General features: G+C 48.5%; 1 protein-coding gene across 2 annotated transcripts; it reads left to right on the forward strand.

Annotated features, from left to right (window-relative positions):
• Positions 1 to 2088: 2088 nt before the first annotated feature.
• Positions 2089 to 12978, forward strand: ATXN1L (ataxin 1 like). Of its 2 annotated transcripts, none has more exons than XM_045988077.1 (3): positions 2089 to 2220; positions 4301 to 4368; positions 5504 to 12978. In XM_045988077.1, exon 3 carries the CDS (start codon positions 5624 to 5626, stop codon positions 7688 to 7690), a length of 2067 nt encoding a protein of 688 aa, XP_045844033.1. In that variant the 5' UTR covers positions 2089 to 2220; positions 4301 to 4368; positions 5504 to 5623; the 3' UTR covers positions 7691 to 12978. The 2 variants fall into 2 exon arrangements, with proteins under 2 accessions (XP_045844033.1, XP_045844032.1); XM_045988076.1 differs by having other exon boundaries at positions 5507 to 12978.
• The last annotated feature ends 1280 nt before the right edge of the window (positions 12979 to 14258 follow it).

Raw genomic sequence — 14258 nt, forward strand, 5'->3', positions numbered from 1 at the left:
TTGTTTTGTCTTTAAAACAAACACGCCTTTGCACTATGTAATCACGTTAACAGCTGGTAGCCAAAATATTCTTTTTGCTTGCATCTACCTGTGTCTGCTCTCTCAATTATGTCTGAAACACCAACTCTCTGAGAGTATACCTTAATCTAGGAGGAAATGGTTATCTTTGAAAACACCTGGATGATCCAAAGGGCCTCTATCTTGGCAGATTGTTTTATATTGATTTGAATTTATCAATATGGAAACAATTGGCAAAGATAGCAAGCAGTATGTATATCACTTCGATTAACAAAAAAAAAAAAAAAAAAAAAAGAGCATAGGGGCGCCTGGATGGCTCAGTCGGTTAAGCATCTACCTTCAGCTCAGGTCATGGTCCCAGGGTCCTGGGATTAAGTTCTGTATCAGCTCCCTGCTCAGCGGGGAGCCTGCTTCCTCCTTTCCTCCTCCCCCTGCTTGTGCTCTCTCTCTCTCTCTGCAAATAAATAAATAAAATCTTTAAAATTAAATAGATTGATAGTATAGGCTTGTTTGTCTATCCTGGCAGTTTTTGTTTTTAAATCTTGGTAGTTTTAATGCCAATTTAGTGAGCTAAATAATGAATTAGAAGTCAGAATTCCTGTTAGTGCTAAAACGGAATCACTGAGTAACCACAGGACTTCCTTCTTGGCCAAACTGAGGGAGAAGATGACTGTCATGACTAATACTAATTAGATGGTTACAGATCAGTAGCTTCAGTGTTTCACCCACTGGTGCAAGGCATGTGTGTGGCAGCATGCAATGATTTTGATGATATTTGTGCCCATCCAGGTGAGAAAATACCAAAATTGAGGTCTATTGATACCCTAGAAAGAATCTTAGAGAACATAAACTTTACTTGTATTTTAAGTTACTCATCTTAATATTTCTAAGGTAATATTTTCATACGAAATCCAAACAATAAGTCCCTTTTGTATCTTTTGGTCACCAATCAATGCTACTTTCCTCTCCAGAGATAACCAGTGTTAACTAGTTGTTACACAGCCTTCCATTCCTTTTCTGTACAGATACATAAATGTCTTTTCATTAAATACATGATTTCATACTGTACATATTTGCTTATATTTTCACTTAAAATGGTTATAAAGAGCTCTTTTATCTACATCTTACTCCCATCCCTTCATCTAATTTAAGCTCTTCATTTTGCAGAAGCAGAAACCTAAGTCTAAAGTAGTAAAACAATTTTCCTAAGGTCCGATAGCTACCGAGCAGGGACCAGAGCCCAGCCAGTATTTTTAAAATCGAACAGAAATCAATTATTATTTAGTGAATAGAATTTGCAGAAACGGAAAGGGGAAAAAACCCACTCAGATCCAATCTCTCTAATAGTTAAACTTATTTTTTCCTCAGTTTAGTTTATTTCTGTCTGCATGCTGAACTTTTTTTACACGGTTTCAATCAAACCACGAATTTGACTGGTGTTCACTTGTTCACTTATCGTTAATCAGATGTTCATGTTACTATGAAGGTGACTAGTTAATTAGCAATGAATGGTGACCTAGTATTTGACCGATATGGTGACCTAATATTTGAACCCCCTCCTATCATCCCTCAAGTTCCCACTACTTGGTTCACCTCCCAGATCCTGGATCCCGTCCATTCTCATCCCTGTCAAAGCCATTTCTCAACTCAAAGAGCTCCCCCATCTCCACTCTGGGACTCCAGGGGCATCTTCTTACTCTCCTGGCTAGGGGTCGCCTCGGGGTTCCCCGAGGTTCCCAGGAGGAGGCTTCACCTGTCAGGCCTCGGAACTCCAGGAAATGAGGGTCGCAGTTGGCCACGCCCTAGGGCTCTGTTTGGGAACCCCCAGAATTTACTGGCGTAGAGAGAATGCAGGGGTCATGGTGGGGTCAGGGCGAGAGAGACGCCCCAACCTTCTTCACGTGACCCTATTTCCTGCGGGTAGGAGCCCGTTTTCCTACCACCGGGGCGCTGGAGCGGAGGGGCGAGGGGCTAGGGGCCGTTTCCCTCCCTTCCCAGGGACTCCTGGGCGTCGCTCTTGGGCCTGGGCCGTGACGCCATCTGCCCGCGACGGGGGCGGAACGCACTTGACGCCATCTCCGGGCGCCCGGCTGGGGGGGCGCTGGGTGTGGGGCGGCTCCGGGGCCGGGGATGGCGGCGGCCGCGGTCGCGGCGGCTCCGGGAAGAGCGGGAGGAGCCCGAGGAGCGCCGTGAGATGGGCCGGTGAGTGTCTCTGGGCGTGGGGGCCGCTGGACCGGCCTCACTGAGGCCAAGCAGGCCTGGGCTCGGAGCTTAGGAGGAAGTGGCCCCCTGGAGCCCATTGCCCCGCCGGACCGGGGCCCGAGAACCGCGGACCGGGAGAGCAAAAGAGGCCGCGCCTCGAGTCCCGCGCGCTTTTCTCCGGCCCGGCCCAGAAGGCGGCCTCAGGCCCCGGCACCCCCGCGGCTGTGTCCCCGCGGGCCGGGGTGTCCGAGTCTTTGGGGGCGGGAAGGGGCCCCCAAACAAGGAAGCATCGCCTGCGGGGCCTTGTCCCTGTCCCTCTGCTTCTAGGATCGACTTCCCACCCCTAAACGTTAAATTCCCAATTTCAGGCCCTACCCTTGTTGAAGCAAGGATTGCAGGATCACGGGAAGCCATAACCCATAGTCTCTTCCAAGCACCACTCATTTCTGGCGGGCGTACCTCTCGCCCTCACCGAATCTGGGGTTCATTCTCTTGATTCTGGGCTCTCACTAGCAGCGTTGGCAGCTCACCAGAACAGACTCTCTTCCCCGCCAGCTTGGTTGGGGTCACAGGCTTTATCTTCCTTCTGAGAAGTCTTCATCGAGCCCCTCCTGAGGCCGAGGTTTCAGATTCGGAAATGTGTTTTGCGTTGTTGGAACCTGGTGCACAGACTTGGCTCTTTGTTGTCATTCTTTCAGACCTCTTGCCTTTTTTTATTCGGCCGTGTTTGGCTAATCTAGAGGCAGGTTTTCCTTAAGGTTTTAATTGCAGGAAGCAAAGCATTCAGGGATTGGAGATGTGACCCCAATTTCTGTTGGGAATGAGGGAGAAAGCTAATTGCTGTTCGATTACTGGCACTGCTGGTGAAGAAGGGATGCAAGACCCGTGCCCACTGTGTAATTTGCGTTTGTGGAACTGAGAATTTTTCTTTCCCCCTTGTTTTCCTATCTCATCACCTTTTCTTGTCCATACACACCTTGCCAATCTTAAGAGATAAATGTTGCTTCAGTTTGGTTAGAGGCTTGCAGTTCTGTAGGACTTGGACAGGACAATGGATAGTTTCTCAGAGTACTGGTCAGTGCTGCTTTATCTGTTGTCAGAGATTAAGGCTCTGTTCTTCAGTGCTTGATGTTACTGGCATGTGTAGATTCAGCTTTGATACTTTAATGTGAACTTTTTTCCCCATTGTTAAGAGCTACCGGCACCCAGACAGTGTTTGCATTTTCTGTCACACCTGATTCAACACTTGATACAAAGTTGTCACTCAGAAAATTTTACACACACACAGGATCCTATTTCTTTTACCCTGAAAATCTGTTAATAATGCTTCCCCTTGAGTGACTCCCCCTTGACCTCTTTTTCTGCCCCAGAAACATAAATAAGTGTTCTTTTTCCTCTAGTGGCACTTTTTTCATTTAAATAACCTCCACATCTGTATTTTTCAGTAAAGATTTTATTTATTTATTTCACAGAGAGCGATAGCGAGAGAGGGAATACAAGCAGGGGGAGCGGGAGAGGGAGAAGCAGGCTTTGCGCTGAGCAGGTAGCCCAATGTGGGGCTTGATCCCAGGACCCTGGGATCATGACCTGAGTTGAAGGCAGATGCTTACCGACTGAACCCAACCAGGCACCCTGACATCTATGTTTTCATCAGCCCTGAATAAAGGTGAAATCCATGCAGTTGATTTTTCCAGCTTCCTGTTGTTCACGTGGGAATAATGTTGAATCTTACATTTTTAGTTGCACATTTACCTGAAGTTGGGATTGGTGGTAAATTTAACCTTTGGGGAATAAGAACAGGTAGAGAATGAAGAATAAAACGTTAAGGAAAACAGTGAAACTTGACACACCTTGAAAAATTTTTTTCAGGGATGTCCTTCCATAAATTAGAGCTTAAGAGATAGCTTTTTCTCTGTTCAAATGCCTAGAAACTTGATAAATGTGCTGTTACCTCTGGAGCAGAGCATGAGGCAGGGACTCATGGACTTGAATGTTTTTGTGGCTTTAGAATTACCTTGATGACCCTGGGGAAGTGAGAGGCTGGACTTCTGCTTACGTTATTCCTATTTCTGTCTTCTAGGCTCCCAAGGCAGCGGGGAGGACACTGCTTCTTACTTCAGCTGCTCAGAGGCACTACTGGAAGCTCAGGTACTAGAGGGAGATTTGACTTCCTTGTTGCCAGAAGAAACACTGGGATTCATCAGTGGAAAAACAGAGCAGTGTAACATCCAAATCTAAAGAACTGGAGCCTTGATTGGAAGAAATAGGTGATAAAGTTCATGCATTGAAATGTTTGGACCAAAAGGGTACTTTATGACAAGGGACAAACGTGTGTATGAAAGGTGACAGCAAGAGAAAAGGGGGAGAGAACTTTCTTATGAATAATAGAGAACTAGACAGGTTTGGAGGAATGGGACAAGAATTTAGGGAGTGGTGCCTAGAGCAGACCTACAGTGCAAAAAGAGCCATTGGCAAAAGAAAACGTACGGGAAAAAAGAAGGAGAATGAATGAAGAAAGTATACTGAAGATGGTTACTGAGAAGAAAAGAAGTTTTTCCAGACTTGGGCGGGGGGAGGAAGTCTTTGGTCAGAAGAGTTTTGTTGCTGTTTAGGGAAGAGCAGAAACAAATACATTATAGAACACACTAGTATAATCACTTTCCATAGGGCCCAAGTTTGAATGTAGTATTTCATGGAGCACAGAAGATGCTTTTTTTCAGTGGCACTTGGGTCTTTGAGGTAGTGGTGATATGAGGCAAAGGAGGATGAGAGTTTAACCAGGCCTGGGATGGGGGGATGGGGAAAGGTGAGATCATAACCCAAACTGGGCTGGGGAAAGGAAGTGAGGATGAGGTCATATGTTGGAAAGAAGATAGCATGGTAATCTTTGGTGACAAAAGGAGAAGCTTAGGAAAAAGAACCAGCGGCAACAACCATGTAGTCAAATCTCTTTGGGGAGAAGGCTGGGAAGAGTCAAGGTCCCCATCAGTGGGACACCTGATCATGAAGCTGTTGGTCTCTCTGGGGTTGTAGAGCTCACAGGTTGTTTACGAATTGTTGAATGTTTGTTCCTATAGATCTCTGTGGTTTCCCTGGCTGTTTCTTTCATGTCCTGGGCTGGATGAATGAGGGGAGGGTAGCATCCTTGTTTGCCCCTTTATCATGCCTTTTTTCCCCAGCAGTCCCCTTCGTTACACCTTCCTCTGTGGCCACAGTTTTTGCTACTTCTTTTGACTTGGTTCGCCCCTAGGTTACTTTTCTTTGCTTCTGATTTGTTCCCTAGCAGATGTGGGCGCCCCAGCCAGCAGCAGAGAGGGGTGCAGGGGAGCCACAGAGAAGCCCCTTCTGATGCCCCAAGGAGCAAGCCGACCCCTTCCAGGCTCCAGGAACATCATAAAGCAATATGAAACCTGTTCATGAGAGGAGTCAGGAATGCCTTCCACCAAAGAAACGAGACCTCCCCGTGACCAGCGAGGATATGGGGAGAACTACCAGCTGCTCAACTAACCACACACCCTCCAGTGATGCCTCTGAATGGTCCCGAGGGGTTGTGGTGGCCGGGCAGAGCCAGGCAGGAGCCAGAGTCAGTCTGGGGGGTGAGGGAGCTGAGGCCATCACTGGTCTGACAGTGGACCAGTATGGTATGCTGTATAAGGTGGCTGTGCCACCTGCTACCTTCTCCCCAACTGGCCTCCCATCTGTGGTGAACATGAGCCCTTTGCCCCCAACGTTTAATGTAGCGTCTTCACTGATTCAACATCCAGGAATCCATTATCCCCCAATCCACTATGCTCAACTCCCGTCCACCTCTCTGCAGTTTATCGGGTCTCCTTATAGCCTTCCCTATGCTGTGCCACCTAATTTCCTACCAGGTCCCCTCCTTTCTCCTTCTGCCAACCTCGCCACCTCTCACCTTCCACACTTTGTGCCATATGCCTCACTCCTGGCAGAAGGAGCCACTCCGCCTCCCCAGGCTTCATCCCCAGCCCACTCGTTCAGCAAAGCCCCTTCTGCCACCTCCCCACCTGGGCAGTTGCCGCATCACTCGAGTACTCAGCCACTGGACCTTGCTCCAGGCCGGATGCCCATTTATTATCAGATGTCCAGGCTACCTGCTGGGTACACTTTGCATGAAACCCCTCCAGCAGGTGCCAGCCCACTTCTTACCCCTCAGGAGGGCCAGTCTGCTCTGGAAGCAGCCGCTGCCAACGGACAGAGACAGCGAGAACGAAATTTAGTAAGACGGGAAAGCGAAGCCCTCGACTCCCCCAACAGCAAGAGTGAAGGCCAGGGACTGATGCCAGTGGTAGAATGTGTGGTGGACGGACAGTTGTTTTCAGGTTCTCAGACTGCGCGGGTGGAGGTGGCAGTGCCGACACACCGAGGGACCCCAGACACCGACCTCGAGGTCCAGCGGGTGGTTGGCGCTTTAGCTTCTCAGGACTATCGTGTGGTGACAGCTCAGAGGAAGGATGAGCCCAGCCCCCTCAACTTGTCGCATCATACCCCTGACCATCAGGGTGAGGGGCGAGGGTCAGCCAGGAACCCAGCAGAGATGGCCGAGAAAAATCAGGCCAGAGGGTTCTACCCTCAATCCCATCAGGAACCGGTGAAACATAGACCTTTACCCAAAGCAATGGTTGTAGCCAATGGCAACCTGGTGCCCACTGGAACTGATCCAGGTCTGCTGCCCGTGGGCTCGGAGATCCTGGTGGCATCAAGTTTGGACATGCAGGCCAGAGCCACCTTCCCAGATAAGGAGCCAACGCCACCCCCCATTACCTCCTCCCACTTGCCCTCCCATTTCATGAAAGGCGCCATCATCCAGCTGGCTACAGGGGAGCTGAAGCGGGTGGAGGACCTCCAGACCCAGGACTTTGTGCGCAGTGCCGAAGTGAGCGGGGGGCTGAAGATTGACTCTAGCACGGTCGTGGACATTCAGGAGAGCCAGTGGCCTGGATTTGTCATGCTGCATTTCGTGGTTGGTGAGCAGCAGAGCAAAGTGAGCATCGAGGTGCCCCCCGAGCACCCCTTCTTTGTGTATGGCCAGGGCTGGTCGTCCTGCAGCCCTGGGCGGACTGCACAGCTCTTCTCTTTGCCCTGCCATCGGCTGCAGGTGGGAGATGTCTGCATCTCTATCAGTTTACAGAGCTTGAACAGTAACTCAGTTTCTCAGGCTAGCTGTGCTCCCCCAGGCCAGCTGGGTCCCCCCCGAGAAAGGCCTGAGAGGACAGTCTTGGGACCCAGAGAGCAATGTGACAGTGAGGGGAAGAGCCAGCCGTCAGGTGAGGGCTCCCAAATGGTAGAGCCCTCGCAGCCGGAGCCTGGTGCTCAGGCCTGCTGGCCAGCCCCAAGCTTCCAAAGATACAGCATGCAAGGGGAGGAGGCACGGGCTGCACTGCTCCGTCCCTCTTTCATTCCGCAGGAGGTAAAGCTGTCCATCGAAGGGCGTTCCAATGCAGGAAAATGAACCTCTCTCCCAGACCAGGACTGGGGCTCTACCCCAGAGCTGGGCCTCAGCGTGAGCAGGCAGAGGATTTGCACATGCCGAGCAGGGAATGGCTCTCTTGGCAGTGAGATTGGGGGGAAAGAGGAGGCATGAAGGCAGCCTCCCAAGGCAGGGTCTGTTGCTCATTACCCCATGGCATCCTTTCAGGGCGGCCCCGGAGGGTGCCGTGATGGGGAGCAGCAGGCCTGAGCTAAGGAAGGATGGGGGTGCACACAGGATAAGAAACATTCCAAATATCAGGGCCTCCCTGTTCTTTCCTCCCCATCCCTAGCTCCTGCAAGGGGAAGGTCGGACTTCGGGGGCAGGTGGCAGAGGGAGGGAGCAAAGAAAGAGCCAAAAATGATGATCCACAGCTTATAGTAGCAGTTCAACTGTCTGAAGTTTTTTTCCTTTCTTTTTTGTGGTGGGAGGGGAGGAAGCCCCATGATCGGGATTAAGAGGGTTCCCACCCAGAACTCTTCTTTTGAGAGCTGTGCACTTTAAAGGGTGATTTTGTTACAGATGTCTGTGGGTTTGTGGGGGAGGAGCACTCATCTGCAGGACTCTGCTTGATCCCGTGCTTCAGCCCTTTCCATCCCTCCACAGTTCCTCCCACGAGGCTTCTAGCACCAGAAGAAAGAGAAGCCCCTCCAGGGTTCAGAGTGAAGTACTGCTTTGGCAGGGACCCAGTTAGGGGACTTTGGGAGAAAGACCCGATGGCCAGGTGACCGGGCTCTAGGCAGGGCTTCTGGGAAGGTAGCTGACCTAACAGAGCTCCTTGTACCCAGCATGCCAGACCTACTTCGAAATCGTACTGAATTTCTAGTTGGTGATGGTGACTTTTGAAAGAACCAGTGGACCTTTGTCCCCAGTCCCCTACTCTCCTCCTCTGTCTATGTTGTGCCTAAGTGCCTGCGCTGCCCCAACCCTTCTGCTGCCCTGTCCCCTGCATGGTGTCTTGACCTGGGCCTGATTTGTAGCTGCACTGCCTTTCCCCTTCTGCAAAATTGTTTTTGTCCACTCTGACCAAGACCTCTAGTGTTTGGTGTGGAGGGGGGTCTCTCTGATTTCCTCTTCAGTTATATTCCCTGTTTTTCAAAATTCATAATCATGTCCCCTCCTCTTCTGCAGCTGAACAGCTTGGGAGAGAAACAAGAAGGGAACTGTGCCCTGGGTCAGGGCAAATACCCCTGGCTGGGCAGTGCCCATCCTGGTGTTTTTACACAGCCCCTCCCATCTGATTCCACCTTCTGTCAGCATTCAGGCTTCTCCGAGCCATCCCCTCCCACAGCCAGCTCTAGAGTTCTGGGATAGTCTTGACAAGTTTCCAGTACCTGAAGTCTCCTAGGTCTCATTTTGTGGTGGAGCGTTCCTCTGCAAAGAGCATTCTCAATCTTAGTTGCATTTGCCCCCACCTCGTGTCTTAAGTCCACGTTTTCTTCACAACTTTTAGCATCAGCTTGGACTGTGGGTTTCCACTGGTATTGAGAATTAGGCTCCCCCACCAGCCTTCAGGTGGGTGGGTGGGTTTTTTGTTTGTTTTTCAGGGGTCTTTAGACTCCTGAAGCAACTCAGGGTATCGTCCACCCCGCTCTCTGATGAGGTTTCTCCCAGCGTATGATCCTGGCATTTCGTTTAGAAATGTACGTGGACTAGCCAAGGCCTTGCCTGTCATCAGGAGTCCCAAACCTCTGAGGTCTGATTTCTACTCCGTCAAGGACTTCGGGCAAGTCTTGTGACCTCTCGCTCTTTCACTTCCTCCCCAGCTGCCAAACGGGGATAAATAATCTTACCTACCTCCTGGGGGGAGGGGGAGCTCTGAGAATGGAGTCATTCTTAGTGTTCAGGTGCTAAAGGTTGTTCTCCTGGGGGAACAAAGGGACTGAGACTGGCTTGTTTGCTACAAGCCCTACACACCACTGTTTCATTCCTAGAGAGCAGTCAGTCAGGTTTCAGAGGCCCATCCAAAGGAAGCTGCTGACCTGACTGTGAGTACTTCAGTCTCTGGGTCACCTCAGAACCAAACACCAACTCTGGTGAACACTCAACCTTGTATGTGTTTGGGATCCTCACCTTTCCCTGCTCTGTCCCCCATTTTCTCTGAATGCTGCTTTCTCTGGCTTGTTTCCTACAGAGGGGGCCTGTGGGGCTAAGTCTTTGAGGAATCCTCTCAGACGATAGCCCTGGGAGAAGACCTCATCTCTGCCTGTTCCGTGATCAGCTCATTCCTAGGGATTATTGTTTGCATGGGTTTCTCAGAAATCTCCTTCCTCGTAGGAAGGCCCACCAACTGAATACAGTGGCATGCACACAGTAGATGCTCAAGAATTGTCCACCAAGGACACCAGTTGAGCTTCCTCCCGATGGGAACAAACCCATGTCCAACCAGACAGTAGTTTAAACCAAGTGACCCTCCACTTCTCAGCCTGGCAATTTCCACTTAATCCTGGAAAGAGAACATCTTGTGCACATTGGCAAGTTGGGCCCTGACCTTTCTGCTGCGGTTCCCCTTCTGTCTCTTGCCCGTGAAGGAGTATCACCAGCTCTTCTAGTACCATGCCATGTGTTTGTAACATCTTAATACTCGATTTGCTAAGCGACAGAGGTGTCTTTTGTAAAGTATGGGCTCCCAGGAAAAGAAGCTCTGTGCTCTAAATCTTGGTCAGAGCTGTGGCATTCTGCTTATCTTTTCCCTCCCGTTCAGTCTTTTCTTCCAGGTATGAGAAGTAAGAGGAGCCTGTGGTGGTCTGTACTTCCGTAAGGAATTTCATAAGTTGGCAAGAGACCTAAGAGTAGTTTTGAGATAGTGAACATTTTAGTGGGAAGCTGTCAGCTTTTTGGGAAACGGGCATTTGAAGAAGGCCAGAGCCACTCCCTTGTCAGTGGTAGGAAATTCCCAGAATTGAGGAATAGTAAGGAGGACTGTTAACCCGCACTGACCAGGAATGCCTGTATCAGTTGGGGAGTAGAGATCAGGTAAAGGATGGGTAATACATCCAAGTCTTGGATCATTATTCCTATCAAGATGTACATGTGTACATGGTTGGGGAGAGGCATGGAGGGTGGCTGCATGGGGGAAGGGAATTCAGAGCTAAATACTTAGACCTGGGGGAGGGGCCCTAGCAGATCTGGACTGACCCTTCTACAGTCTTGGTCCCAGTTGGTCATAACACCAAGGGCTTTGCTCTTGTGCTGCTTTGCCACTGCTGCTGTCTGCTCACTGTCCTGCCTGCTACCCTTTGTAGCCCCCTCTCCTTCCATGTCTGACCATATAGAGGAAATCCAGGCTTCCTGTCCATTCTTAACTGTGCGAGTGTTACTTTATAGCAACGTCATATCGAGTAGGGATAGTATGAAATGCTGCTGGTGGGCTGGTGAATCCAAAGGGATGTGGCTTCAGTGCTTGTCGGGAGTCCTTAGGCTTCAAACACCTGACTGTCTTGAGGGAGAAGCAAACAGGTCGTATTAGTGGGCGTTTTCTATGTATTAACTGCTTTCCTTTGTGGTATCTTAAATCCTGTTTTTAAAAATAAATGACAGGGAACCGGGCTAGGGCCTTTGTCAGCGTGGTAGGGTTAGGGTCATCTGGCTCCAGTTACGTGGATTCTGGGACTGAAGAGGGTTTGAAGTTTGGCCGAAATAGCCCCTTGGTTCAGTTTAGTTTTATTTTTACCAGTGGACATCATAGGAGAGAAACAGGGTGGTGGTATGATTTAAACCTGCAACATGCAGGCACATTGGAGAGTTGAATGATCACACTGGAGATGAAGGGTGGGCATGAGCTGACTGGGAAAGGGCCTGGGTCCTTTGGAGTAAAGATACCTGATTAACTGAACTGGTCATGGAGATGAGGTCACAGTCTTAAGAGCAAGTAAATTGGGTAGAGGCCAAGTTTTAGGGAGACTTTTGGCCTCCTAGGGCTAAGTTTACTAAACCACACCGAAGCTACAATACTTTCCAGGTGGAAAGAAGTGTACACTACAGTTGAAGAGCTGGACTGTGCAAGGATGGATGTTGACCAGGAACCTATTAGCCCTTTGCTGGGAAGCCTTCACCATCCAGCTTCCCTGGGCTCGGGAGGGCTTCCCACATTATGCAATAATAAAATAAGCATCTGGGTCTTTGCAGCTATCAGTTGCTCTTTCAACTCTAGGGTCCATCTTTGGGCCAGAAACCTGATCTGGGCCTCGGATGACGCTGGCCCTCGAGATGCTAGAGTCGACTGCACTCTCTCCTTACCTGCAGACTATGCACAGTGCCTGGGGTGGAAGGAGGAGAGGTGGTGCGGTTTGCCCTGCTGAGCCTCCCCAGCAGGAACAGTAGTAATAAATGCACTTTTCACACTAAGGTTTCTTTATTAGTTCTTCTGTTAAGCCTAGATCCTCCCCCGGTAGGTTGCAAACTCAAAGTCTGTGTGATCCCAAAGCCATTCTACTGCAAATGCCCAGCAGTGAAGATGGCCTCAAATTGGGTTCCTGTCTGCAGTGTGTATGACAGCAGCCCATGTGCCTTTACCTATTGTCAAACTTGCATTTGTTTCTGTCTTTATGACTGTCACGGGACTGAGGTTCTTCACAGAGTGAGCTGGTGATACCGTGGTTTTACACCCACTCCCTGGACAGGGAGTTTGCACGTAGTTGTGAGCTGTGAGTGGTTAGTGCATTGCTGGTATTGCTGAAGGCAGGGTTCATCCCTCATTTGCTTGATACTCACACTCGAAAGAATATAGATTGTGCTGGGAAGAGACTGACTGTACTCGTGGCAAACTTGAAGTATTAAAATAAGGCTGTCCCCTACAACCTTCCTAGTCACACACAGGATCCCTGTAGCCAAAACAGTATATGTTCCAGCTGCAGAGAGCAGACTGCTCTCAGCTTGCACAGCACCTTAGGGGAGGGAAGAATATACGGATAGGGAATGGGGTGGAGAAAGGAAAGTGGGAATGTTGTCATCGGGTGGCTTTAGGGTCCTGAGGAGTAAAGAAGGACTGCACTGGGGAGGTCTGGATGGATCTGATTTGTGTAGGAGTTCCCTGTAGATAAATTACTGATCCCCCAACTACTATCCCCAGTATGTAATGGCTGAATTAATATGTAATCAACTGCATTGTATCTAAAGCCTTAGAACTAGTCAGGTGCTCCCCCCACCCAGTACCATTTCTTACCCTCTAATCCTACCTGATCTTTAACAAAGCATTAATAATTCTAAGGATAATCTCTATTTTGTTGTGCTTTTTTGTAACTGTTTTAAATAAATCAATTTGTACTGTATATTTGTACTTTTGTGAGATCCTTTTTGCTGTTTTACCATTTTAAGTCTCTGTACTTGGCTACACACAGATTGTATTTTTATTGTTAATGCTCTTCTTATGGATACCTGCATTTAACTTGTGGACTATGTAAACACAATATATATCAATATCTATATATCTATATATCTATCTATATAAACTACTAGCTTTTCCTTTTGGTGTTTGCGCCTTCTTCTTATCCCAGCCTCAGACAGTGACTGTTGGGTGGGGGATAGAAGCCCTTCATGGGAGAGCTTGTAATGGCTAATAGTGCCCATCTTTATGTGGTGGGCTCTGACCAGATCTGCGCATTCTGTTGGTGTGTCTTTCAGTGACCTGGAAGTCTACCTATAGACTTAGATACTGGTACAATCAATCACAAGGACTTGTAGATGTCCTCACTGCTGGCCTTTTCTCCAGTTCTTTTCTTTCCTTAGGAATGCTGCCAAAAATTGTTGGAATACATCAGCTGCAATCATAGCTACTGCTTTTTTTTTTTTTTTTAACTTTTTTTTAAAAAACGGATTTTATTTATTTGACAGAGAGAGAGAACGAGAGAGGGAACACAAGCAGGGGGAGTGGGAGAGGGAGAAGCAGGCTTCCCGCTGGGCAGGGAGCCTGATGCGGCGGTAGATCCCAGTATCCTGGGATCATGACCTGAGCCAAAGGCCAACTGAGCCACCCAGGCGTTCCTAAACTACTGCTTCTAAACTAGAAAGCTTGCCAGTAGTAAGAGGTGAAACACTCAGATACAGGAGTGTGACTCAGATACATTCATTGAGTACTTACCAGGTGCCACAAACCATCCTAAGTTACATATATTAATAACTATATCATTAATATATTAATATATATTAATTATAGATTGATAGTCATTTGTTGATCATACTATTATTTCCATTGTGTTTGGGGAAACCAAGACAGAGGTTAAGTAACTTGCCCAAAGTTAGTTTTTAAATGACAGTGCAGCTTTTTAAATCCAGGCATTGGGCTCCTGAGTTTGTATTAACTCCTAATTTGTTGTGAAGATTCAAGGAGATAATCCATCTAATCTGCTCAGAATAATCTTTAACACATAGAGAGTGCTCAACCATTTTGAGGTATCCCGAGAACTTCAGTATGGAGCTCTGTGACAGACAGACATTTGACTAATTAAGTACTTTCTTTCAAATGTCCAGTACTTTTGAATAAGCTTATTAAAATTTTTATTTTCCCAGAACAGAAATCTTTCAGCCTGCCTGGTAGGAATTAACCGTAGCT

Source organism: Meles meles, chromosome 19 (genome assembly GCF_922984935.1).
Source record: "Meles meles chromosome 19, mMelMel3.1 paternal haplotype, whole genome shotgun sequence".
Classification (NCBI taxonomy): domain Eukaryota; kingdom Metazoa; phylum Chordata; class Mammalia; order Carnivora; family Mustelidae; genus Meles; species Meles meles.

Bases quoted from the DNA above. Each gene is read 5' to 3' on its own strand.
- ATXN1L (XM_045988077.1), top strand. From the start codon at position 5,624: ATGAAACCTGTTCATGAGAGGAGTCAGGAATGCCTTCCACCAAAGAAA.